This window comes from Grammomys surdaster, unplaced genomic scaffold, assembly GCF_004785775.1.
Source record: "Grammomys surdaster isolate TR1022 unplaced genomic scaffold, NIH_TR_1.0 371, whole genome shotgun sequence".
Classification (NCBI taxonomy): domain Eukaryota; kingdom Metazoa; phylum Chordata; class Mammalia; order Rodentia; family Muridae; genus Grammomys; species Grammomys surdaster.
Window position 1 is genome coordinate 6,051,178 of NW_021604790.1, and position 25,227 is coordinate 6,076,404.

A 25,227-nucleotide genomic window follows, 5' to 3' on the forward strand; every position below is an offset into this window, starting at 1 on the left:
GACCAGGCTGATCTTGAATGCACAGAGATCCACCTGCCTCTGCCTCCTGAGTGCTGGTATTAAAAGTATGTTCTGCCATGCCCAGCCACTCTTTTTTTGTTTGTTTGTTGTTGATTTTTCAAGACAGGGTTTCTCTGTAAAGCCCAGGCTATCGTGGAACTCACTTTGTAGACCAGGCTGGCCTCGAACTCAGAAACCTGCCTGCCTCTGCCTCCCAAGTGCTGGGATTAAAGGCGTGCGCCACCACTGCCCGGCTCAGCCACTGCTTCTTACCTGCAGCAAGAGACCATCCTTGTCCCCATAAATCCAAGGCTTTGTCATGCCTGCTTCCCAAATGCCCACCTGAAGGAACAGTCCACAGTGATTCGCCCATCAGCAAGACCAGAGGCTAGACTGGCTAGCTGTCTTTGACCTCTTGCTCACCAATTCATCTGTCTCATTGGCAATTTGCAGAAGTCAGACAGTAGGACCTGGGGCAGGACAACTCAGGCTTCCACTGAGGGAGCATCTTCACACTTGCCTTGCTCCTCTGCTGTGAGTTATCATCCCTCAGTGTGCATGAACTCTCAGAGGCACAAAGTTTGCCCCGGAGGTCTTGGCACAGTAGCTTGTGACATCCCACTTAGAAGAGGCTCTAAGAAGATGACAGTAATGAGGAGAAAGAAAAGGTGGAAGCCACTGGACTTTGCAGCACTAGTCTATGGATTCCCACCATTCCTTGCAAATTTCTAGGGTAAAGGGCTAGGAGGAAACTGGACAGCTGGAATCAGCTAGCAGAAGGGCAGATAAACAAAGTCTTGGCCAAGTCAGAAAGGTTCTGGTTTACACTCCACTCTACTCAAGTGTAGTAAATTAACCTCTGAAGAACTGAGGCCAGGCCTGGATGACACGTCTTTAATCCCAGCACTTTGGAAGCAGAGGCAGTCAGATCTCTTGAGTTCTAGGCCAATCAGGGCGACATACTCCATGAGACCGTGTCTCAAAAACCAAAACCAATTGTGTGCTTGTGAGTCAGTGTGCCTGGCTTCTCTGGGACAAGGTACACAGTGGGATATCAGGATTGACAGCAGACACCCTAAGGTAGCAGACACTAGTTTTTCTAGATAATACTTCTCTGACAACCATCATCCAGCCCCTTCAAGGCCAGGAGTATTATGGGCTGTCCCCCATTCCCATCCCTGTGATGAGTCTGCAGCATACCTGCCACAAAACCCCCCATCAGGCCACATAATAGAAGAGTCAAGATCTGTTTAAACATTTTTAAAACGGGGTTGATCACAACAGTCAGAACAGCACAACAGAGGGGGAGCATAGGCTATTGCTGAGCCTGTCAGCTGAGGCTCTAGCAAGAGCTTTAGCTTTGTGGTGCAAGGGACCCCCAGACCCTGAAGGCTGCAGGCTGTTTTGCCTCTTCCCCAGCCCCCTCCCCCCCCCCCCCCACCATCGAGATGGCATCTATGAGGCTCAGCAGATGGCACTCCCTCTTCCAGTCTCTGTGGCTCACAACCAGGCTAAGGGGCAGAGGTAGATGGGGAGTCAAGGGGGTACACAAGGCCCAGGTGGCAGTGAGGGAGCTTGGGACCCTGAGGAGGGCATGCTGACTCCTTGCTGGAGAAAAGGCACCTAAATAGGGAAGCTGGGCTTGTGGGCCTCCCAGGGAGCCATGGGGTGAGGTGAGATGGGCTAAAGGAAGCCAGTATGGTGAAAATTCCAATTCTGGTTCCCAACGTCAACCTCCTATAGGAAAAGTAAGGAGTCCTGGAGCAGAGCCTTAAGCCTGAAACCTGTCTGAGGGAGCCTCATCCTTTCCCACCCTGCTCCCCCAAGCCCAGGTTAACCTCCTTCCCACTGCCCAGCTGTAGGCCATGTGCTGGGAGGGAATGGATGTTAAAGGGGTCTCAGGCTGTCTTGGTGCCTGAGTCCACCTCCTTGTGGGCCCAGAGCTCCTTGTGCTGTTTACGACCAAACCCCTCATCGTAGTTGCCTTTGCTCTTAAACAGCTGCTGAAAGTGAGGTCTGCAGTAAAATTCACCGTGCATTGCAGCATAACTGCCCAGGCTGTGGAAGCAGAGAACAGCTGGGTCAGTCTGGGTCACGGCAGGAAGGCAGGGTAGGGTGGGCAAGTAAGTGGGCAGGCCACAACAGGGCAGGAGCGCACCTGAGTTTGGTGTGGCAGTGTTTGCAACAGAAACAAGAGTTGTGGAAAATGAGCTTGTCTGCTACCAGCCGCTCCATAGGGTACACAGTCTTCTGGCAGGCTGCACAGGTCTCCTTCACCTGAGCCCGCAAGCTAAAGGACTGTGGAGTGGGAGCAGAGTACACTGAGCAAGAAGCGGGAGCAGCATCGACCCTTTCCTCCACCCACGCCCACCCTCAGGACCCTACCTTAGACCGCTGCACCGTGCTGCTGCCGCTGCTGCCTTTGGCTTCCTGGGGAAGAGGAGCAGTCAGAGGGGTCAGCTCTCCGGTGGCCCAGCCCAGATCCCAGGGGCACTCAAGAGGTGGCACAAGGTGCCAAGCAAACAAGCTGCTCCTGTCCCCTTTACCCCTCCCCACCTGACTGGTCACCTACATGAGAGGGGGTGGCCTGGGCGGCTCCGGCAGCCTGGAACATGGCTCTTCAGAGGTGCTTGGCGGCCCTGGAGGAGACGCCGAGCCAAGAGGGTTCTGCAAGGGGAAGTCAGTCAGTGGGGCCCCACGAGCCCTCCCCCACCCTGCAGGCTGGGGTGTTTTTAGGCAGGGGGTTGGGGGGCTGCGGTTGGGACTTTCCCTAAGTCATTTCCTGTTGCTCTGGGTCTTGCCACTTCCGCCCCTCACCCACCCCAACAGCCTGCCCGCCCCTCATTCAGCCCCCAAGGGTGGGGGGTGGGTGTCCCTGAGTGAAAACATATGTGGGGACAGAACAAAGTTAGTGAGAGTGGCCAGGGACAGGGGGCTCCACGGTCTCTGGCTGTGCTTCCCACAGGCAGAGACCCTGCCTGGGGTGAAGGGAGGTCAGCAGAGGTCCGGGCCGGGTACCGCCTGACCCGCGCTCACCCGCACCGGGCTTAGACGTCCAGTCCCTGGACAGCGCTGGGCCCGACCTCCTGCCTGGCCAGGCTGCGCTGCCTCCGCGCCCGCTCTTCGGGACCCCAGACCCCGAATCCCCACCCCACCATGGGCCGGCCCTGCGGGACCGACGCGAGCCTCGGGGTCCGGGCGAGCGAAACGCGCGAACCGCCAGGCGGCGTAGGCCCCGCAACGCTCCGCGCCCCTCCCCCCGGCCGCCGTGGGTCTCACCGGGCCCGGCCTGCGCCGCGGGGCGGGGGTCGGTCGCTGGGGGACCGCCTCGGGTGCAAGAGGCGCGGGCGCGAGCTGCCGCCGCTGCCAGTGGTCCCCGAGCGGCAGCCTCCGCCTCACCGCGGCGCCGCCCCCGCCGGCCCCCGCCCCGCGCCCGCCCATTGGCTCCGCGCGCCCGGGGCCGCCTCCGGGAGAAGCCGCCGCCGACCCCCCTCTGTGCTTTGTCTTTGCCTTGCTCCCCGTCCCCCCCGCCTTTGTCTGCCCCTACACCGCTTTCGCCTCCCCGCTTGCCGGCCTCCCGGAACCAACCTCCTCTGTCGCTCGTGGAGAAGGGACGACGGCGGGGACCGAATCGCATATCTCACGAGGAGACGAGTTCAGCCTACGGTCGCCACGCAAGGCTCTCCCAGCGCGGACCTTCAGAAATGGCCTGGGCCTTTACTGCCTCGGTTTACCCGTTAGCCATTGTGAACGCGGAGTCCCATTAGCTCCGCCCCCTTCTTGTGTTCTTAAGACCCAGTAGCTTGAGTTACCCCACTGTGGGGTCTCTGGAGGCAGATCCACTGGCAGCCACGGAGTGCTACAGAGGAAGATGGAGGCGGCTTGTAGCCCCTCCATATACCCCGATGTTAGGCCAAGGGGGCCGGCGGTGGGCCGATGCCACTATATGAAGGGGTGTGACAGGTCCGCTACCCGAGAACTTCAGCCCTGTGGTTTCCGAAATCACCAACCCTCTTAAGCCGGGCATCCTAAATGGTTTCTGTGACCAGATTTTGTGGGATTAGTAACCTCTGGCCTTGCCATGGCCCAAGTCAAGCCCTTATCTGAAATGACCCGCTTCCTCACATCAAGCACACCTTGTTCCAACTAAGGGAGCAGAGAGCCGTTTAGACTGGAGTTGTTTGGAGAACAAAGTGCAGCAAGAAGCTGCTCTTGCCTGCCGCTCCACCCCAGCCCACTGCGCAGCAGGCTTGAGGACAGCACTGGAAGGCCTCTAGGCAGCATCTAGGGCACGAACCTCTGCTGGAGGCTTTGCCTGAAGCCCAGCTGTAGACTGTTTCACGAAGCACGCAGCCCTCAGCGGCACATTTCCACACCCCTGTAACAGGAATAGAACTGGTGGCTCTAGCGCGGGCCCACGCGTGTCGGGGAACAGAACAACTTACCGCCTCCTGCCTGTCAGGGGAACAGGGAGGCTGCAGGCTGTATCACCCATCCCCACCCGCCCCCCACTGTGGTGCTAATACACCCACACTGTGCTTCAGTTTTCTCCTTCAGCCTCAGGTTTTGCCTGCACTGAGGCTCAGCTGTGGACTTCCTGAAGGGTGTTCCATCACAACTAGGGGGTACACTTCCTGGGGGAAATTGTCCACACCGATCATCAGATTCTCCAAGAGAGCTGTTTGGTACAAGAAAGGTGAAGCCCTCAGGGACACCAGGAGGCTGCTCCTGGGCACTGACTGGCAGCCCCGCTTGCTGGGCCCATCTGTGGGCAGAGCTGGAGGGAGCTACCACAGTCAGCAGTTGACTAGAGGAAGGCAGTGCAGAAGGATCAAAAGCAGCTAGCTGTGGGCCTGTGCCATGGCGTTCTGAGATTGAGGACACCCTGAGCTACAAGTCATATCCTGGCACACACCGGCACACACATCAAAATAAAATAAAATTTAAGTATCTGAGAGCCAAACAAGTTGAGGACGGGCTAGAAGAAGCGTTGGAGCGTCACACTGGCCTTTGTCACATGCCATCTCAGGTCCCCTAGCCCACCTCCAGTAGGAATTTTTTTTTAAAGTTCCTTTAAATGCTCTGTAGTTGTTAGACAAGGTCTCTAGCCTAGGCTGGCCTCGACCCAGCTATGTAGCTGAGGGTGATGTTCAGTGCCTATCTTCTTGTCTCTATCCCAAGTGCTGGGTTTATAATGTACCATGCACCAGGCCCAGTGTATAAAGTTCTGAGGAGCTGGTGATCAAACATGGTGCAAGTATGCTGTGAGTACTCTGCCAACCCAAGCCGAACTCCCAGCCTCAACTGTAACACTTCCTAAGAAAATGGAAAGTGTTCTTAGGGGAGTATTTGATCGTCTGAGACACCTCAGAAAGAGGGATGGGTGTAGGACCTCAGCCAGAGGAGGTGAGGGCCTCACCCAGGGACTAGCAAGGTGGAAAACGCTGAGCTGGGGTTATACACATGGGCATGCACAGAAACAGGGTTAGAACAGGTCCCTTTGCTCCTAGTCTCTGGCTGCCAGGACGACAGGTTCTTAGGTTACGCTTGCTGGGTATTATATTAGTACCAACCATAAGGAGACGCACATCAGGTTACAAGACAAAGTCTTCCACCCTTTGCTGCCCAGAGGTGGGCTTGATTAGTGGCCAGCACTGGTGCCCTTGCTGGATAATTTTGCCAGCAAGGGCAAAATTTAATACTAATAATAAATTTAATACTGAAACTCTAGGGAATTAAGAGACCACGGTTGTTTCTACGACCAGTTTTCTAAGAAACTGGTATGTATGCTTATGAAAGAAATCGCCGGGACACACTCATTTAGCCCACTCTTGGAGAAGCAGTGACGTGCAGCCGAGCCGGCCTGGCAATCCTAGAAGCCAACATACAGCCTCTCTGCACATGGGAACACTGATGCCATTCCCAACATACTCTGAAAATTTTAATTTGCTTGACAATGAAACTAAAACAACATAAGAAGGACTCTGAAGCCCTCAGGCGAGGTGGCTTGTCTGACCCTTGGAGGGGGAACCAAGGCAGCAGGTGGCAGGAGGCATTACAATGGGCTCCTGGGAAAGGAGTGTAATAAAAAAACTAGCTAAGATGGTTTCAGGTGTTCCGGCCCAGGAGAGGTGGAGATTAGGATAGCCAGTCCCAGCCTTAACTGACCTGGTGCTCGGAACTGGGGAGGTGCCTGAGGGCTGGGCAGGGGCAGACTGCTTAGGACTTGTCCCCTTTCAGCCCTACAGGATCTGGGAGCAGAGGAATGAGGGAACAGGCTAGCTGAGAGCAAGTGTTGGAAGAGGATGTGAAGTTCCCTGGGTCAAGAGTTACTGTAGGCTTGGCCTTGAGCCTCGGGGCCAATGCAGCATTTCTTCCTTCTAAGGAGGTCCCCTGAGCTCACACAACAGGATGTCAGCTTTCCGGTCTCTCCAAATCCCTGGTGACTGGGAATCCCTGGGTCTCAAAAGCCACAAAAACAGTGAAGTCCCTTCTAGAATGTCCTTTCAAGTAGCCAGCAGCTCTGCCAGTAGAATGTCCTTTGAGCCCAGTCTGCAGCCAGAGGCAGAAGCTGGTCCTCACGAAGGTCCCAGGCTCACACCCACCCCAGCTGGAGGGTGCAGGCTGCAGAGACTCAGAACTCCCAGTCATCCACCTCCAGGTCTTCCAGGTTTGTCACCAGGCCGAAGATTCCACTGTGATCCTGAGACTGGCTGCCCTCAAAGTTGGTGATAGGAGTGACTGGGCGGAGCAGCTCAGGCAAAGCCTCTGAAGCCCGTCGCTTGATCTGAGGGAGAGAGCCAAGTTGGATATGGACCCTACAATTCAGGCCACCAGGACACCACAGGGCCTTCGGTTACCAGGCCATAGTTCCTGCCCCGTGGTGTCCTGGAGCCAACAAGGAAAGGAAGGACAGTGTCTCTCAGAGCTTCAGAAGCATAGCTATCCCACTAGTTCAGACAGGCAGAGGAAGAATACCTAACTGCACCTAAGGGTTCGGTAGCTGGAGTCACAGGGAGTAGCGGCAGAGAGCCAGGGAGCTACCTTACCTGCTTGAAGAAGGAGTGGTTCAGGAGGGTACTGGCGTTTGGCCTGGAGACAAAGGGGAAGAGATCTATATGACCCCTGGGCTCAGCTGTCCAAGCTCAGACACTCACCCTCTCCTCAGAGACCCTCTCCTATCTCAACTCTCCCAGTAATGAAGAGCTAAAGCCACCCTCGCTAGTTTCTTAACAGGAAGCTGATTCTTCTTGCTGGGTTTCCAGGTATCCACTTAAGAGTCACAGCCTCTGGAATAGTGGCTGCAGCCCCTAAGCTCCCACTGCTCCTGGAAGCCCACCCAATGGCCAGCAGGGTACCTTGCGTCAGGGTTGCGCTGAAGGCACTGCTCCACAAAGTTGTGGAAGTGAGGTGAGAAGGTTCGGTGGTAGGGGTGGGAAGGTGAGTCACCATTGGAAGGCCGGAGGCTACCAGCAGCCAGGCTGTCATTCAGGCCAGGGTTGGCAATAGAGCGGGAGGGACTCATGGTCAGCTCCTCCGCGGGGATGGTGCTGGTGTCTAGTAGGCAGGGCACTGTGCCATTTAGCTTCTCTAGCAGCATCTAGGGAAGAGAGACGGGTCTGGACTGAGAGGCCAGGAAGGTCAAGAGTCTCCTCACAAATATCCCCCCCTCCCTTGAACAAATGGGCTCTCTGGCAGAGAAGACAGATGTTGGATGTGCTGGCTAGGTTTATGTATATTTGACACAAAGTAGAGTCATCTGAGAGGAGGGAGCCTCATGAGAAAACACCTCCACAAGAACAGGCTGTAGGCAAGCCTATAGAGAACTTCCTGAACGAGTGACTGATGAGGGAGGGTCTAGCCCATTGTGGATGTTACGCCCTCGGGCTGCTGGTCCTGGGTTCTACAGTAAAACTGCTGAGGAAGTCATGAGGAGCAAGTCAGCCATTAAGTAGCACCTGTCCATGGTTTCTGCTTGAGTTACTGCTTCCAGGTTCCTGCCCAGCTTGAGTTTCTGCCCTGCCTTCTCTCAGTGTGCTGTTTCCTGGAAGTATAAGCCAAATAATTTTTTTTCTTCTTCAACTTACTTGTGGCTATGGTGTTTCACCACAGCAGTAAAAACCCAAGACATCATGTAAATCTGGCTGTTGCAAAGAAACATTGGCCACTGGCTGGCAGTGAAGGCAGATGGGAGAGACTGAGCTGAAACTGCCCCTTCACCAGGGCTGGTCTGAAGGGCCCAGCTTCCTCCTTCCCTTTGCAGGCACTGCCCTGCTGTAACTAGAGCCCTCTCCCAGAGTAGAGCAGAGTGACATCAGTCTCTGTGCAGGTGGGGCCAGTAGAGCCCACAATGGAGCATCTGCAACAGCGCTGGGGCTGACCAGCTTGCTGCGCCAGGGGCAGGCCCAGCTTGGGAGGCTATTGCACAGGCCCAGCTTGGGAGGCTATTGCAAAGCTTTCAAATGTGACACATGCAAAACAAGCCACACCTTGAAGATAGCTGTCACTGTAGGTGACCTCATGAACCCTCTGAACAATCTGAACAGACGTGGCGCTGCCTCTGGGACTGTGCTGATGTGGAAAGCTCTACCCACATGTGACTGTATCTACATTAGCCTTAAAACTCACTCTCCCCATCTCAGCAGCCACAGTTTAAGTGATCAGCATAACACGTGGCTAGTGGCTCCTTTATTGTGGACAGTGCAGGGGCGGATAAAGTTTTATTGTTCACACTAACTAGGTTTACACTAACTAGGCTCAAACTAACTAGGTCCATACTAACCATCTAACTCCTTTCTTCTTTTTCTTTTTTGGTTATTCAAGACAGGGTTTCTCTGTGTAGCCCTGGCTGTCCTGGAACTCACTCTGTAGACCAGGCTAGCCTCGAACTCAGAAATCCGCCTGCCTCTGCCTCCCAAGTGCTGGGATTAAAGGCGTGCGCCACCACCGCCCGGCATCTAACTCCTTTCTTAACATGTCCTGTTTCTCAATTTTTTTCTCTTCCACATTTCTTATACCTAGGCTCCACAGCCTAATTATTCTGTCAGCTAAGCTAAGAACTAGAATTGATAGATTTGTATCATCTTTCAGATAGATGGACAGATAATCTGATGTTATCGTTATACTTATATCTTCAGCACTTCTCTATTCTGTGGGACAGGAGCCAAATGCCTTAGGGAACACACATGGGATGCCCTTGCTTCCTTCTCTAGCCCTGTCACCCAGCAGCCCCCTGGAATGCCTGGACCCAAGTGACTTTACAATTCAGATCTAGCTCTCCATTAGTTCTAGGTCTTAGAGTCTGTGTGTGTGTGTGTGTGTGTGTGTGTGTGTGTGTGTGTGGCACTGCTGAAAACTGAACACTGAACAAACTGAACTCTGGCCTTTCAACATCTTAGGCAAGCATTCTACCACTGAGCTACAATTCCAGTCCAAGAATAAGCTTTTGTTCCCACTCTTCATATGGTCAACTGCTATTAGCTTTTAAGGCTAGACCAGGGGCTAGAGATGGCTCAATGGTTAAGGAAGCTTGCTGCTCTTACAGAAGGCCCAAGTTTGGTTCCTAGTAACCATGTCAAGTGGCTTACAACTTTCTATGACTCCAGCTCCAGGAGCTCTGATGCCCTCTTCTGACCTCCTTAGGCAATTGCATACATGGAGTGCATACACACGTGGAAGAATGTGCACACACACAGGAATTTTCTTTAAAAAGTCTTAGACCAAGTAATATCCTGCCTTAGAATTTCCTTGGTCCCTGCTCCAGGTAGTATTCGGTCATTCTCTAGCTCAACCTGTGACCCAAGGTGTGAGCCTGAGGGGTGGGGGGAGGAGTCTGTGAGCCTGAGGGGGGCAGTCTGTGAGCCTGAGGGGGGGCAGTCTGTAGCCTGGGGGGCAGTCTGTGAGCCTGAGAGGGGTAGTCTGTGAGCCTGAGAGGGGAGTAGTCTGTGAGCCTGAGGGGGCAGTCTGTGAGCCTGAGGGGGAGGTCCTGCTCAGTTTCTTGCTTCCTTTCTGGTTCTAGATTTTGCTCCAGGTACCTGAGACCCAGGAAACACCCAAACAATCCCAACTTCATTCCTCGAGTATGATGGAGTCTGTTTGTCCAACAAGTGCAGACTACACCACTGGCCTAAACTGTGGTCCAAGGCAGGCACGTGCAGGAGCATGAGGTTTTACTGAACTTAAGAGAATGCGGGTTCTAAACGTGTGTGCTAGAATATGGCAACACAAAACTCAGAGATGCCTGAGAATTTGTATCCACTTAGGAAGGAAGATTAGGGTTGCTTAGCTAGCATGGTGGCACATGCCTATAATCATAAAACCTGGAAGCTGAGGTAGAAGGATTGCTTGATATTAGCCTGAACTACACGAAGAGAAAAACAGAGCAGAACAAAGGGTTCGTGTGGTTTACACCGTTTGCATAGCCATGAGGTACTGTGTTTTGTGGCCTCTCTCTGCACTGCTGCCCTACTTGCCCACCCCTGGGCTGGGTTCCTGACCAAACATTTATCACCAGAGAAGGGAACAGAGAATTGCACAAGCACCACTCTACCAAAGGTGGAGAACTAGAAGACAGAAGGGTGACTTCTTTCATGTCAGTGCCCACATGTGGCAGAAAGTAGCAGGCACGAGTGGCAGGCAGGCAGGCAAGAAGGAGGGAACACTGGACTGCAGGCTTACCTGAGTGGCAGGCATATCTTTGAAGGGGACATGGCCATTGGCTAGTTCACACGCTGTGATTCCCACACTGTAGATATCAGACTTGGCATCATAACCCTGAAGATTCTAAGAGAGAAGAAAAAAGCCACAGATGACTCCATTTGCAGCCTTAGTCTTTCTTAAATAGGAAAGAACAAAAACAAACACTGCTAACCCACAGTCAGGATCGTGCTCGTCACCTAACTGCTGTATGAGGAGAGCGAATGTTTGGTGCTGCTCTGGAATAAGCAGGCACACTGAGACGGATGTGTTTGCTCAGCACAGGGATCTAAAGCACCAAGTATCTCCAGAATGTTCTCTCACCACAGGAGGGGCAGTGTTTCTGAGGCAAACACAATAGTGTCAGGTATGGCTGGGGACCTCACACATGCAAAGCAGGCAGGTAATGCTCACATCTGGCCAACAAGGACTCTTCCTTCTAGAATCCTCTTACCAGAAACAGGAGTAACCCCAACCCAGCACATTCCTGTGCTTCCCTGAGAAATCAAGGGGCTCCTTGCGTCCAAGGACACAGACCTGCTGAAGGACTTCTGGGCTGAGCCAAGGCAGGACCTTGATACTATATTTGGGGAAATCGTGGACTGCACGCTGCCGCTGTCCGTGACTGATCATGCTAAGGTTGCTACGTAAACCAGATAGGTAGACCTTTCCATCCGTGGAGATCAGAATGTGGCTGGCCTTGACACTCCTGTGGGGAGGTGAAGACAGTGTCATGGGCATGCCCCAATGCTACAGAAGGGCAGACTTCACGTAGTAGATATGGCTAGCTCTCCTATGGGTATATCACATGTATGTAACTGTATCTCATACATATGTAAATATATTTATGAATATTTTCAAACATGTCTGAAAATGAGAAAATAACATGGCCTCATTTATGTAGTTAGATTTTTATTTGTATTTATTTTGTGCAGGTTTTTTTTAAAAAAACAAGCAAACTTATTTACGTATTTAATGTATATAAGTACACTGGCACTGTCTTCAGAGACACCAGAAGAAGGCATCGGATCCCATCACAGATGGTTATGAGCCACCATGCAGTTGTTGGGAATTGAACTCAGGATCTTGGGAAGAGCAGTCAGAGCTCTTAACCACTGAGCCATCTCTCCAGCCCTATGCAGGGTTTTTGAGACAGGGTCTTTTTCTGTAACCCTGATTATCCTAGAAGTCTTCTGTAGACCAGGCTGGTCTTGAACTTATAGAGATATACCTGTCTGTGCTTCTAGAATGCTGGGATTAACTAGCACTTAATTATCATTATGTTTTATAACTTACTATGCCCCTAGTGTCAAAGGGCCCTCTAAATCTGTGTCTTCACACCCTGAGATTAGTCACCTCTCAGCTTTCTTCAGAAGGTCTGTGCCATGGATGGTGATCAGTGCAGAAACTCACAACTGGGTGAAATGCAGTTCTAAGTGTCTGTCAGCGGTCAGCCATAAAAGGCACATTTGAATCAATCTCCTCCCATCAAGGTTCAAGGACCATTGCAAAAGAAGGGAGAGAGAGACTAAGAATCAGAGGTAGGAGGACCTGACCAAAACAGACTTTTCTGGACCCAGCAGGACCACTGCACCCATGAACTCACAGAAATTGTGGGTGCCTGCAGAAGACAGGAAAAAAAACCAAGGTAGCCACCCCTAACTGACAAGCTGATGGCTGCTGGGGGGAAAGAATCAGTTTTATTTAACAGTGTGGCCCCTGGTGTGCTGACTGCATCCAGTGGCGGGGACCAGCTAGCCTGGGACTCAGGTAATCTAGGCTGGCCCCAACTCTTAATGCTTTGACTTCTGCCTCTCTTACAGGTATGCACCACCATGCCAGGTAGACTGATGGTTTCTGTTTGTTTGATTCTGAAAACAGAGTCTCTCTATGAGGCTCTTGTACATCTGGGGACTCACTATGTTGACTAGGCTGGCCTTGATCTCTTGAACTCAGAGATCTGCCATGCATACAATAGCCTGACTCCTACTACTTTTAACCTGCAGTTTTGTTCTTGGGTGTTCTTGGCAAGTGCAAGATTACCTAATCATTTTATGTTAAGCAACTCCCCTCTCAGTTCGGAGCAAGACTCATCTTTGCTGCTACCTATATCCATCTGATTCCTGCTTCTGATTGGCATCTCTAATCCAGGGATCTAACATTTATCCATTCTCCAGGGAAAAACATTCACGATACTCCCAACTTAGTGCAAATGTCACAGATGTCAGCATGCTGGTCCACTGATGAGCACACAGCCAGACCTGATAATGAACCTGGGTCCCATCAGCCTCCTAACCACCTCCAGTTATGTGGACAATGTGACAATGTGACATCTTATCTTCATCTGAGATCTCTGGTGGCTAGAGCTGAGTGTCTGTCAAAGACTGCCAGGCCTGCTCTGCAGTAACTTCCCATCCTGACATTCTGCTGTCCTTTCCTTGTTTTGATGATCTTCTTGTTGCTCATGTGTGTTCAGACAAAGCTAACACCTGTCACTCTGGTAAACATTATTTATAGTGTCATTTATGAAATAGAAATCTTCAAACCTGATATAGTCAAATTTATCATTTTCTTGCTCTATGCTTCTTGAATGTCTAGAAGTTCTTGTGTGTCTCGGGTCCGAAAGCTATCCCTCACAATGACTTCTACTTAAGTCTGCAGTTTGGTGCTTGCAGTATGGCTCAGTGGGGAAAGGCACTTGCTGCCAAGCCTGACCACCTCAGTGTGATCCCTGGAACCTACAAGGTGGAAAGAGGCTCCAGTTCCATTATCTTCCCCACAGCAGTTAGTTTTCCTGACACAAACTTCTAAGAAAACTGTTTTTGCCCTGGCCATGGGCCTGCTCTGAAGCACACAGGAAGTAAGGCAGGGTCAGGTGAGGGCCGCTGGTCTACAGCAGACGATCCTCTCACACAATAAAGATCACATGACCTCAGCACTGACAAGCTAATGACTGTCCCCCAGTGGCGAGCTCAGAATCCAGATCCTTGATTATGACTCTAGCATCACTAGTAAAGGGTTAAGTGGCTGGGAACACACCTGTGCACATAGCCCATGTGATGGATGTAGTCTAAGGCCTTTAGCACCCCCTGCAGGATGTACGCAATCGCCAGTTCATTCATGCCATCCATGAAGTGTGTGCCAATGAGATCCTTTGCAGAGCCTGAAAAGGACGTCAGGAATAACAGAGACAGCAACAGCACAGAACCCACCAACAGTTCTGCATGCCTTCACACTCACCATACGCCATGAATGACGTGACGACCCACAGCTCGTTGTCCGCGATGAAGGTGGCTCGGTATGGCACTATGTTGGGATGGCTGAAGAGTTTAGAGACATGAAGCTCCCCCTGAAAGCAATGGCAAAGCTGAGGTCGCAGTCAGGAATGTGTCCAGCTTGAAGACGGTGGTCTGGTGTCAGTGCAGGGACCTAGTACCTCCTGATGCTCTCCTTGGAATCTTTCCAGGGCAGGAAGGCCCGCCATGCTTGAGGAAAGCTACCTCACTTGCTCACTTAGGCCTCTTGGTGGCCCTGCCAGCCACCAACACTCAACAGCCTTAAAAAACAACCCCTCACCATGCAGGGACACTGCTGTCAACATGAGGAGAGTTAACCACCTCAGAGATGACAGAAATAAAACGGTGGCTGAAGACATGGGGCATGTTTCACTTAATTAAATCCCAAAGGCCAAGGTATAGTCCTCTTTAAGTCAAGAGTATGATCTCAGCTTGGGCACTGAGGCAGGAGGACTGGAAGCTTGAGGCCAGGCTCAACAGGTAACAGAGCAAGATGCTATCTAAAAATGAACAAAAAAATATTTTCCCACCATACGTCAAAGTATAAAAGAAAGTTGACAAAATTAATGGACAGATGACAACTATGGAGTGCAAGGAGACGTTGCCAGCACCTTGACTGGAAGCACCTTGACTCCTTCCCTGGAAGCAGGTATATAAAACATTAAATGAAGGGCTGGAGAGATGGCTCAGAGGTTAAGAGCACTGACTGCTCTTCCAGAGGTACTGAGTTCAAATCCCAGCAACCACATGGTGGCTCACAACCACCCATAATGAGATTCGATGCCCTCTTCTGGTGTGTCTGAAGACAGCTACAGTGTACTCATAAGTAAAATAAATAAATCTTAAAAAAAAAAAAAAAAAAAAAAACATTAAATGAAAAAAAGAAAAAAAAAAAAGGAGCAGGGGCTGGAGAGATGGCTCAGAGGTTAAGAGCACTGGCTGCGCCGGTGGTGGTGGTGGTGGTGGTGGTGCACGCCTTTAATCCCAGCACTCAGGAGGCAGAGGCAGGTGGATTTCTGAGTTCAAGGCCAGCCTGGCCTACAGAGTGAGTTCCAGGACAGCCAGGGCTACACAGAGAAACCCTGTCTCGAAAAACCAAAAAAAAAAAAAAAAAAAAAGCACTGGCTGCTCTTCCAGAGGTCCTGAGTTCAATTCCCAGCAACCACATGGTGGCTCACAACCATTTGTAATGGGATCCGATGCCCTCTTCTAGTGTGTGTCTGAAGACAGCTGCAGTGTACTCACATACACTGACTAAATTTTTTTAAAGAATTATTTATTTTATGTATGTGAGTAAGCTGCAGGAGCTGTCTTCAGACACACCAGAAGAGGGCATCAGATCTCATTACAGATGGTTGTGAGCCACCATGTGGTTGCTGGGAATTGAACTCAAGACTTCTGGAAGAACAGCTCTTAACCTCTGAGCCATCTCTCCAGCCCAAAAAATAATTCTTTAAAAAAGAAGTTCAAAGGAGCCTCAGATGAGCCAGGTAGCTGTATGACGGGTTAGCCCAGTGGTTCTCACCCTTTCTGACGCTGTGACCCTTTAATACAGTTCCTCGTGCTGTGGTGACCTTCAACCATAACATTATTTCTTTGCTACTCCATAACTGCAATTTTGCCACTGTCATGAATTGTAATGTAAATAGCTGATAAACAAGATATCTGATACTATCCCAAAGGGGTTGAAACTGACAGGTTGAGAACCACGGGATTAGAAGGCTGGGACAGGATGACTGATGAGTTTGAGGCCAGCCTGGGATACCTGAGTTCTAGACCAAACCGAACATGAGACACTATCTCAAAAGAAAGTAAAAATAAAAAATAGAGAAATGTCAGGTTCTGGTACAGGCTCCATCTAATGACTATGAACAGAGAGAGTTGGACAGCACGGTCAGGTGACCATCACTTGAGGAGAACATTACAGATAAGGAAGGGCAGAAGCTGCACACTCTGAGTCCACACCACGCTGAATGCTACAAAGACTGGTATCATAGGACCACGAGGAATCTCACCCCCACTCAGTTCCTACACCAGTTTAAAAAGAGGGAGGCTCCTTGCTTGTCAAACCGAAAGGCACCTGCAGCAAACAGGATGCTAAGGGCCAGAAAATGGCCACTGGTGGCAGAGCAGGTGGGCCTGCTGTGACCAAGACTTCCTGGGACTGATTCTGTCTCTGCTGCTTTCTGCTTGTGGGCAGGCCTACTACTTAGCCTCTCTGAAAAATGCAGAACAAACAGAGAGAAGTATTTAAAGAGGAGGAGACAGCTGGGCTGAGCAGCGCCACAGCCTGATCACCGTCGAATGCTAAGATTCTTCACGGATGCCTCATGACTTCTCACATGGCCCACGAGAGTTTCCTGCAGAGACCCCTAGAGGAATGACCACGTAGCCAGGAGCCTCCCTCCAAGGGCCACACCCCTGCTTCATTACCTGCAAGAATGTCACCATCTCATTGGAGCAAGCTTCTAGGTTGACCCTTCGTACTGTCACATGCTCCCCCGTTGGTTTGTATCTGGCTAAATTCACTGTCATCAGGTCCTCAAACCCTTTGCCTGAGAGAAAAGAGGAAGGACTTACACAAAACCAGCCACTAAGATCTGTCGACTCTGAAGAAACAGGAGCCCCGTTTCAGCAGAGGCGTCTAGTCACAAAGCTCACTGCTGACATAGTTTTCATAGTTGACATTTCTAGGTTTGTCCATCCGTCCTTCTCAGCCAATTACTGTAGCAGACTATGGCCTCCTGGGAATGACTTCTTCCCATACTTAGCACAAGAAACCCACAGAAGCCCGTTGTCACCATGAACCCTCCCAGATAGCTGAAGGCGCTGTGGTGGAAAGGTAAGCATGTCCTTGGGAGTTACCTATGATGGAGAGCAGCTCATAACACCCGCCCTCTGGCAGAAAGCTACTCATGATCTCTGGTTTCGAGAAGGATGCTATGGACTCTGAGCTCGCCTCATTGGCCTAAAGAAAAAGAAAAAGAGGTTAACTGAGAAAATGGAGGTGGAGAGTAGGGCAGAGGCAGTCACAGATGCACGAGGAGCCTCGGCTCCATAACACACACAGCAATCTGACGATGCCAAAGCAGCACCGTTGGCTCAACCTGAAGAGGAACACAGCACACGGGTGTTCAGTCAGCACTCCTGGCAGAACAAGAGTTGTGAGATTTACAAGCAAGGACAACTACCCCAGTCAACTGCTACTCTGCTTGTCCTCTCCAGAGACTGGCTGCTAAAGTCTATCAAGTTCTTGGCTAGGGAAGGATGTGTGGAGAAAGAAACACGAAAGAAGCCAGCAGGTAGAGAAATACAGGGCTCTATGTCTTCTGCTTCATTAGAGTCCAATTTTTAAAAGCCCAATTGCAAGATTCTAAAAGGTCAGGCTTGCAATCTTGCTCTAGAGCAGTTCTCAACCTGTGGTCACGACACCTCTGAGGGTCAACCGACTCTTTTACATGGGTCACATATCAGATTTACATTATGATGCATAACAGTAGCAAAATTACAGTTATGAAATAGCAGTGACATAACTTTATGGTTGTGAATCACCACAACATGAAGAATTGTATTATAGTATCTCAGCCTTAGAAAGGTAAAGAACCACTAATCTAGAAGAATTTTACTGGTGGAACCACATTCCTTTAGTAAAGCAAGAGCCCAGGCTAGTCATTCCTGATGTTTCCAAAGTAACAGGAGAGTAACTGACTTCCTGAGCTACAGACCCAGAGTCAGCATGTTCAGCCACCTGGGTCCCTGCCGGCTCAGGTTGGGGATCAAACTGGACACCTGCCATTTAGGATGTGGACTAACAGCTCTCCTGTCACAGCCTTGCTTCCCCTTTAGGGTCAAATGCATTCCTATGACTTGGGGAGAGGACTTCTATCTTCAAACCTTCCTTCAGGAGTGTCTAACTGCAATGGAGAAACCTGGGACCAGCTCCTCATGTGGTACACTACGGTTATAAACCTGGCTTCAAGCCAGGGGTGCTGGTGCCCACCTGTAATCCTAGTACTCAAGAGGAGGAGGCAGAAGGGTCAGGAGTTCCAAGCCAGCTTCAGTTACAGGAGCCCATGTCTCAAAAAGCCAAACAAAATAAAACAAATCTGGCCTTGATTCAAAAGAAAGTATAAACACACAAAAGTCAGCATTGTCTGTAAAAGCTAAGACTTCTGACAAGGCGGTACCTGGATAATCATTAAGGCTGTGACTTTACAGAGAAGCCCCCCAAAAAACCACTGTGCTTGGCATCATTTAAATACCATATACTCTTCAGAGCCTATTTACATTGGATCTGATCCTCCTTCCCCGTGCTAGATGAAGAGATAGAACAAATACATCCTTTTTGAGACAAGGTCTTTGTAGACCAGGCTAGCCTTGAACTTACAGATCTGCGGGTCTTTGAACTTCTGAGTGCTAGGGCAGGGCATACAACACTGTGAGTATCCCTGGCTCCCTGGAACTCACTATGTAGCCCAGGCTTGCCTGGAATACATGACAGTCTTCCTGCCTCTGCCTTCTAAGTGCTGAGATCACAGGAGCACTCCATCACACTAGCTCTGTCATTCAATAACAAACCGAGGGCCTGGGAGGCAGACAATTTGCTAAGAAATTAGAACTTGGCTATGTGACACAGATAAGGACCAGGCCCCTGCCAGGTAAAGTGTTCTGGTGATTGATGCATTGAGTCCATCTGGTTTACAACAATTAATAATGCCTACCTGCATAAAAAGGCAAAATGAATCTGCCTCCCTCACCACTTAAGAGTGAACTGAAAGCTTAGTGGCACACACCTTGATGCCAGCACTGAGGAGGCAGATCTCTGAGTTTGAAGCCAGCCTGATTTACATATTGAGTTCCAGGACAGCCAGAGCTACATGGTAACACCCTGTCTCAAAACAACAATGAGAGAGACATTAAGAGGACTCTAGTTGAGCAAAATGGACCATCTGTTATATTCCAAGACTCGTCCATAATATTCTATTTAGTTATAGTTTCACTGACTTTCACTGTTGTATATTATTCCTTTGAGGAATAGATCTCAAATTATCCACCCCAACACTGATGGGATTGGGCTCCTCTCCAACTATGTTATGACAGGCTGTACTACTATAAACATGTTTGACTATGTCTCCTGAGTAAAGCTGGCAACAAATAGAAAGAATCACCGGGTCACAGAGCACGCGACCAGCCAACTTTATGAGACAATGACATTGCTTTCCAGAACACCATTCACATCACACTCTGAGTCCCTACGAGGCTTTGTGTGTGTGTTTCATTTTTACTACTTTGTGTGTACTGTGCATATGTAGGTGTGCAAGCATATTGCTTTGGAGGACAGAGAGCATCTCTGTGGACTCAGTTCTCTCCTTCTACCTTTAACTGGGAGAACTGAGAACTGAAGTCAGGTCACTGGGTGTGCACAGCTGTGTCTTCACCTACCAAGCCCTGTTGCCAGTCCACTTGAATATTCTTGCTCTCAGTAACATCAGTGTTTGGGTCACAGAAAGCCCATGGGTTGCTCAGATCTAGCTACTTCACTGACTTCATCTGCCTGACCAGTCTCTTTCCCCACACAAACAAAGCATGTCTTGATCTTAGTGAACCTGTTCATCATCTCATCTGGAAAACCTTCCCCCTTAGGATTTATTTATTTTTGTGTCCTGATTAGTTTTCTGTCCATCCTGACACAAGCTCAAGTCATCTGGGAAGAGTGACTCCCAGGTGAGACAAATGGCTCCACCAGGTTGACTGTAGTCAAGTCTAGGGCACTTTCTTGACTCATGACTACCATGGGAGTACCAAGCCCAGGTAATGAGCAGGCTGAACAAGCAAGCCAGTAAACACTACTCTCTCAGTTCCTGCATCCAGGGTCCTGCCCTGACTTCCCTCAGAGACAGACTGTAAGTGGTCAGATGAAATAAGCACCACATTTTCTCCCTTTGCTTTTGGTCATGGTGTTTATCATAGCAACAGAAAGCAAACTGAGACAATCTGTATGGGTGTTTTGTCTGCATGTATGTAAGTGCACCGAGTGTGTGCAATGTCTGTAGGGGCCAGAACAGGGAGCCATATTCCCAGGAATTGAAGTTTTGAGTCACCACATAGATGCTGGGAATTGAACCTGGGCCCTCCAGTAAGCAGCAAGTGTTTATAACCTTTGAGCAATCTCTCTGGGTTCTTCAACTGGAGCACTCATAATTAGCTACAACTTCTGTCCCCATTGATTTTTGTTGCTGTTGTTTTTGTTTTGTTTTGAGACAGTGTCATAGAGCCCAGGCTAGCCTCAAACTTACTATGTAGCTGAGGCTGTATAACACACATACACACACACACACACACACACACACACACACACACACACACACACACGCCCATGATTTTCTCATCATAGTCTTCTTCTTATTTAGGTCTCAGTATAATTTCTCCAGCAATGACCCAGCCCACCGTAGGCAGAGTCGGCTCCTATCACTGTATTATATGACACTGCTTTACATTCTGCACACGAGTCACTGCTAAAGCTGAGCAATCTACTTCCTGTCAAGTCCACTACAACATGAGAGGGTCCTTGTCTGCTGTGGTCATTGCTGTATTACCTGTAGTAGTAGAATAATACTGGACAAACCTAAAGCACCTGTAAATCATAAAAGCAAAGTAGGAACTTGGGATGTTGTCTGCCTATAATCTTCACTGCGGAATCAGAGAGTGGGGCGGATGCCAGCGCCTCTGGAAAGAGGGCTCACAGTGATGGTGACACTGGCCTGAAGCACCTTTCCAGAGCCTGATGTCTTCCAGCAAGAAAGTGCTACTTTGTTTTTGTTTGCTTTTTTTTTTTTTAAATCGAGTAACACTACACAGCCTTGATGAAAAGTAAGTGCTTTGTGTTTAAAGCTTTCTCTGGATTTCCAAACTTCTTAAACTTCCTATAGTTTGAAAAAAAAAAAACAGATAAGGAAGAACAATTGAGTCCTCAGAGTAAAATATTTACTATATGCACTTTTTAAAATGTCATGTATTTTAACAGCTCTCTTTGGAAAGGTCCTTTATTACCTGTGTCCTGCTTCCTGGCAGGGAAGCATACACGATGCACTACCCACTGGGCTCCCACTATGGTATTTGCTGTTGAGCACAGGCAGGGAAAGGCTCAATGAATTTCTTAGGAACTTTGCCAAATCCTTCCAACCTAGTTGTACAGAAAGTGTGAGTGTAACCTTTAGCAACTAGTTTTTCTGGAACTGGAAAATGTGGGACTGCAAATGAGCTAGCCTAGAGGCCACTGCAGACTCTAGCCGGCTGCCAGCCTTCCTGCCTCACCACAGACATTCCCAAAGCAAGCCTTCCCCTCTGGCTAGTCTACAGTCAAAGCCAGCACACTGAGACAGGGAAAGGTTGAGATCCATCAAACCTGTAGTTACTGATGACATTTTCCCTCTCTCTAGATCACCTGCACAACTTCATTTCCAGAGACTTGAGATAAACTGTGCATCTGAACTGGTTTCCATAGATGGACTTAAAATGCAGAAGGATTTCTGAAATGTCTGGTCTGCTACTGACATAAGAGATGGGGTGTCCTGAATGTCTTCTGTCAACTTGACCCAGCTAGAGTTATCTGGAGGAGTCTAAACTGAGAAAACGCCTCCATTACATTACCTGTAGACAAGTCTGTAGAGCGTTTTCCTGATTAGTGAGTGATTCGGGAGAGCCCAGCCCACTGCGGGTGGCACCACCCTTGGGTCATCAGTGCTACAACAAGAGGCCTGAGGAAGCCAATAAGCAGCATTCCTCCATGGCATTGGCTTCCGTTCCTGTCTCCAGGCTCCTGCAGTGTAAGCTCCTGCCTTGACTCCCTCAGTGGAGTCACTGTTGTGATTCAGGATACATAAGGTAAAGAAGCCCTTTCCCCCTCAAGCTGCTTTCAGTCAGTGTTTACCGCAGCAACAGAAAGCAAACGAAGACAGTGGTTTCAGGGTCAGAGGGACGGTTGTGACAGACAGAACTATGTCTTGGTGGGAGACTGAAGGCCTTTGGAGTCTAGGCTGGAAATGTGTTTGGGAGCTTGGAAGAGAATGCCAAGAGTGGAATAGATGATGGAGGTCTGGCTTGTGAAGTCTCAGGAAGAAGCAGACTTCTGGGGCTGTTCATGTGATATTTTAAACTAAGGATTTTTGGTTTTGTCAGCGAGGGTTGGAGAATCAGCTGTGATTGTGGCAAGCCCAGAATCAGTGGATTCAACTCTGTGCTTTACCAGAACAGGACTACCTCATTAAACTCACCCAGATTTTTAAAGTCAATGTTCAGAGCAAAGGGATGAATTTTTAGCTCATTCTCCTTAAACACAGCACAGCATAGTTATACCAGTGTAATCTGGAATTTCAAATTGCTCAAGAAAAGACTAATTCTGTTAGTTTCTTCTTTAGGTCTCTGTAACATTAAAAGCATTTGACTTTTTTGAAACATTTTAAAAACATAAAAAAAAACAAACAAGCCATTGATAACTAGAAATGATCATAAAACAGTAGCACTGTTTAAAATAAAACCCAAAAAAGCATACAAAGAAAATATTTATGAAACACTACCAAATGAACACATTCAACTAGCCACAGATTTCACCAAGGACAGTTTTTGCTAGAGCATCAGCAGCTAAGAGCACATGAAAATTATATAATTAGCATTTTCTTTCTTTCTCTCTTCCTCCCTCCCCTCCCTCCCTTCCTTCCTCCCTTCCTTCCTTCCTTTCATTCATTTCCTGAATGAAAACACACGAGTCTGACAGACAGGTGCTCCCAACAGTATAAGCTCAGTCAGAACTAACCTAAGCATCATTATCCCTCACTCAGCCTTGAGCTGCCTACAAAACAACCCACAGAAGAGATCCGCCAAGTGTTCTTATCTTATCCCTCCTAGTTCCCATCCTCCTCCCCTACCTCTCAGGGTCTCACTGTTTAACAACCCTGGTTGGCTTCAAACTGGTAATCCTCCTGCCTCAACCTCCTGAGTACTGGGACTACAGGCGTGTACCACTATGCCCAGGCACCACTGTGTGCTCATTCATATTCATTCTCATTTTCTCTCCCTCTCCCTCTCCCTCCCCCTCCCTCCCTCCCTCCCTCCCTCCCCCCCCCACCCCCTCCCTCTCCCCCTCTCTCTCTCTCTCTCTCTCTCTCTCTCTCTTTCTGGCCAATGATTCATGTTTTCCAAAATAGCTGTGCACATATGGTGTTATTTACTTGGGGAAAAATAAAGCACAAGTGGAGGGAAGACAGTGAGAATCTTGCAGCTTGTGCCAGTTTAAAGAAAAAGTGCCCGTTTTGTATGGGTTTGGGAGGGAGGGAGAACGGTTGAGTTTGACATTTTTGGTTTTTTCTGCCGTGTTACATGAGCAGGAATGGATGTGTGGAAGTCAGAGGCTCACTTTGTGGGTCAGTCCTCTCCTCCCACCTTCACTCAGGCTGACTCCTCGCTCTGCTGCCCACGCTTCCCCAGCCGTCCCTCTCCCAGCTGAGCCATCTCATGGGCTTCTTGTTTGAAGGCAGGCTTGTCCTTCTCTTGCTTCAACCTCACAAGGGCTGGGACTGTAGCCATGTGCCTGCTGTCAGGCCTGGCTGTGGCTGTCTGTGGCTGTCTCCAGTCCTCTATGGAGGGCGGCTCTCAGGGCCTTATGCATGTCTGACATGCACTAGCTCCTGAGCTATCCTCACCCTCAGTTTTGAGAGGTAGGGTGACAGGCGTGGTATGCCTAGCCTCTTTTGTACTTTAGAATTTTGGTTTTGTTTCTACAGTAGGAGACCTGAGGTCCTGCCTAATGAGCCAGAGAGAGATCTGTATTTTCTGCAGGGACTGAAACTTGCTGCTGACAGTCTACTGATGAGGAAGTGCCACTGAGACTGAAATTTCAAACTGATGAACTTATTTTAAAGTGCAAGGGAGGGGCGAGTGAGGAGGAGGGGGGAAGGGGGAGGAGACTTTGGTCCCCAGATAAGACTTTTCTGCTCTTTAAAACACACAATAAACTCTTTCCAGGGTGAAACCTGAAGCATCACAAATAAAATAAGAAAAAAAAAATTAACACTGTACTTCAATTCAAGCTGAGGAAACAGAAGAGCAGAAGCATAGCACACGAGCGAGCCAGCAGAACACAGGCATCTCCATGCAGCAGCCACAGGGCCAGAGCCCAGAAAGCCACTTACTTTTCTCCGAGTGTCACCCGGAGGCTGCTCTGGGGTAGAGAAATCCATTGTTGGCATTTTGTTGTTAGCGGAAGACACACTCACACTCAGAACAGCAATGATCACACTTAGGACTACAATTATAATAGAAAGCACGTATGTCATTACAGTACTATACACATACATAGACCCGCAGTGAGACTGCTGCAGCCGCTCGGACTTGCACGTGAATGTCAACCTATTCCACAGCTTAGCCCTGGGCACATTTACTTACCATCAGCATAGTACATTTTGAATATGCTGGTTTCTGGGCCTTATACTTTGTGAACCAACACCCCACTTTTTTCTTTCCCCTTGTTCTTTAGGACCTTGCTCTAAATTTGAGTACTGCAGTAGCTTTGGGTGTCAGCTGCTGGGAGTGAAACCAGACAAATCACAGGACAACTAAGCAACCTCCTGCTCTCAAATCTCTTGTGCCCTTTGATTTTTTTTTTCCATCTTCAAAAGTAATAGAAATAACTCTATTAACATGGGGCTGGAGGTATATATAGTGGGAGTGGGCTGCCTGGTACATGCCAGGCCCTAGGTTACACCCAGCAGAGGAAAAAGTCATTAGCGGTCTTCCACCGTAAAGTACAGGGCTACTTATACATTTTCAAACATCTTAAATCATACAATTCTAAGTACCTTGAACTATAGCAAATCAGAGAAGAAAGTTTAGTCACCAAGGAAAATGCCTTTCATTCAATACATTAGAGCAGCCAATTACCTAGCTATAGAAGATTAAAGGAGAGTGATTCAGCCTTGGTTTTTCAAAGGAGCAGCAGACAGCAGTTTTCTTGTATACAAACAGAAGCAACTGCTTACGGCAGTTAGTCAAAGGGGAGAAGCCAAGTGAGGGGATACATGAAATACATCTCAATTTTCTTGACAGAAGGCAATTTCCAAGTTGTGCAAGACTGGGTAATCCTGGCTATACTAAGCTAGACCATGTGGAGAACAATCTCTTTACCACCTCAGGTCAGAGACTAGGATGCTGTCAAAGAAACCAGTGGCAAGGCATGGTGGCA

General features: G+C 49.3%; 2 protein-coding genes across 8 annotated transcripts in view; both read right to left on the reverse strand.

Moving 5' to 3' along the window:
* Positions 1 to 1,245: 1,245 nt before the first annotated feature.
* On the reverse strand, positions 1,246 to 3,355 carry Limd2 (LIM domain containing 2). Of its 2 annotated transcripts, XM_028780588.1 has the most exons (5): positions 3,280 to 3,355; positions 2,573 to 2,667; positions 2,386 to 2,430; positions 2,159 to 2,298; positions 1,246 to 2,058 (listed from the first exon to the last, which is right to left on the reverse strand). In XM_028780588.1, exons 2-5 carry the CDS (start codon positions 2,612 to 2,614, stop codon positions 1,899 to 1,901), a joined length of 387 nt encoding a protein of 128 aa, XP_028636421.1. In that variant the 5' UTR covers positions 2,615 to 2,667; positions 3,280 to 3,355; the 3' UTR covers positions 1,246 to 1,898. The 2 variants fall into 2 exon arrangements, with proteins under 2 accessions (XP_028636421.1, XP_028636420.1); XM_028780587.1 differs by lacking the exon at positions 3,280 to 3,355 and having other exon boundaries at positions 2,573 to 2,806.
* Positions 3,356 to 5,914: 2,559 nt separating this feature from the next.
* The window catches only part of Strada (STE20 related adaptor alpha), a 29,654-nt gene continuing 10,341 nt past the window's right edge, over positions 5,915 to 25,227 (reverse strand). For 5 of the 6 annotated variants that reach the window (XM_028780398.1, XM_028780401.1, XM_028780396.1 and 2 more), the window contains 9 exons: positions 16,857 to 16,959; positions 16,425 to 16,546; positions 13,936 to 14,044; positions 13,735 to 13,858; positions 11,233 to 11,404; positions 10,678 to 10,782; positions 7,359 to 7,600; positions 7,050 to 7,092; positions 5,915 to 6,787 (listed from right to left, as the gene is read on the reverse strand). In XM_028780398.1, coding sequence (XP_028636231.1) covers positions 6,635 to 6,787; positions 7,050 to 7,092; positions 7,359 to 7,600; positions 10,678 to 10,782; positions 11,233 to 11,404; positions 13,735 to 13,858; positions 13,936 to 14,044; positions 16,425 to 16,546; positions 16,857 to 16,959 — 1,173 coding nt within the window. In that variant the 3' untranslated portion in view covers positions 5,915 to 6,634. Of the gene's footprint in view, positions 6,788 to 7,049; positions 7,093 to 7,358; positions 7,601 to 10,677; positions 10,783 to 11,232; positions 11,405 to 13,734; positions 13,859 to 13,935; positions 14,045 to 16,424; positions 16,547 to 16,856; positions 16,960 to 24,178; positions 24,208 to 25,227 lie in introns of all 6 variants that reach the window. The other variant, XM_028780402.1, reaches the window with a different exon arrangement.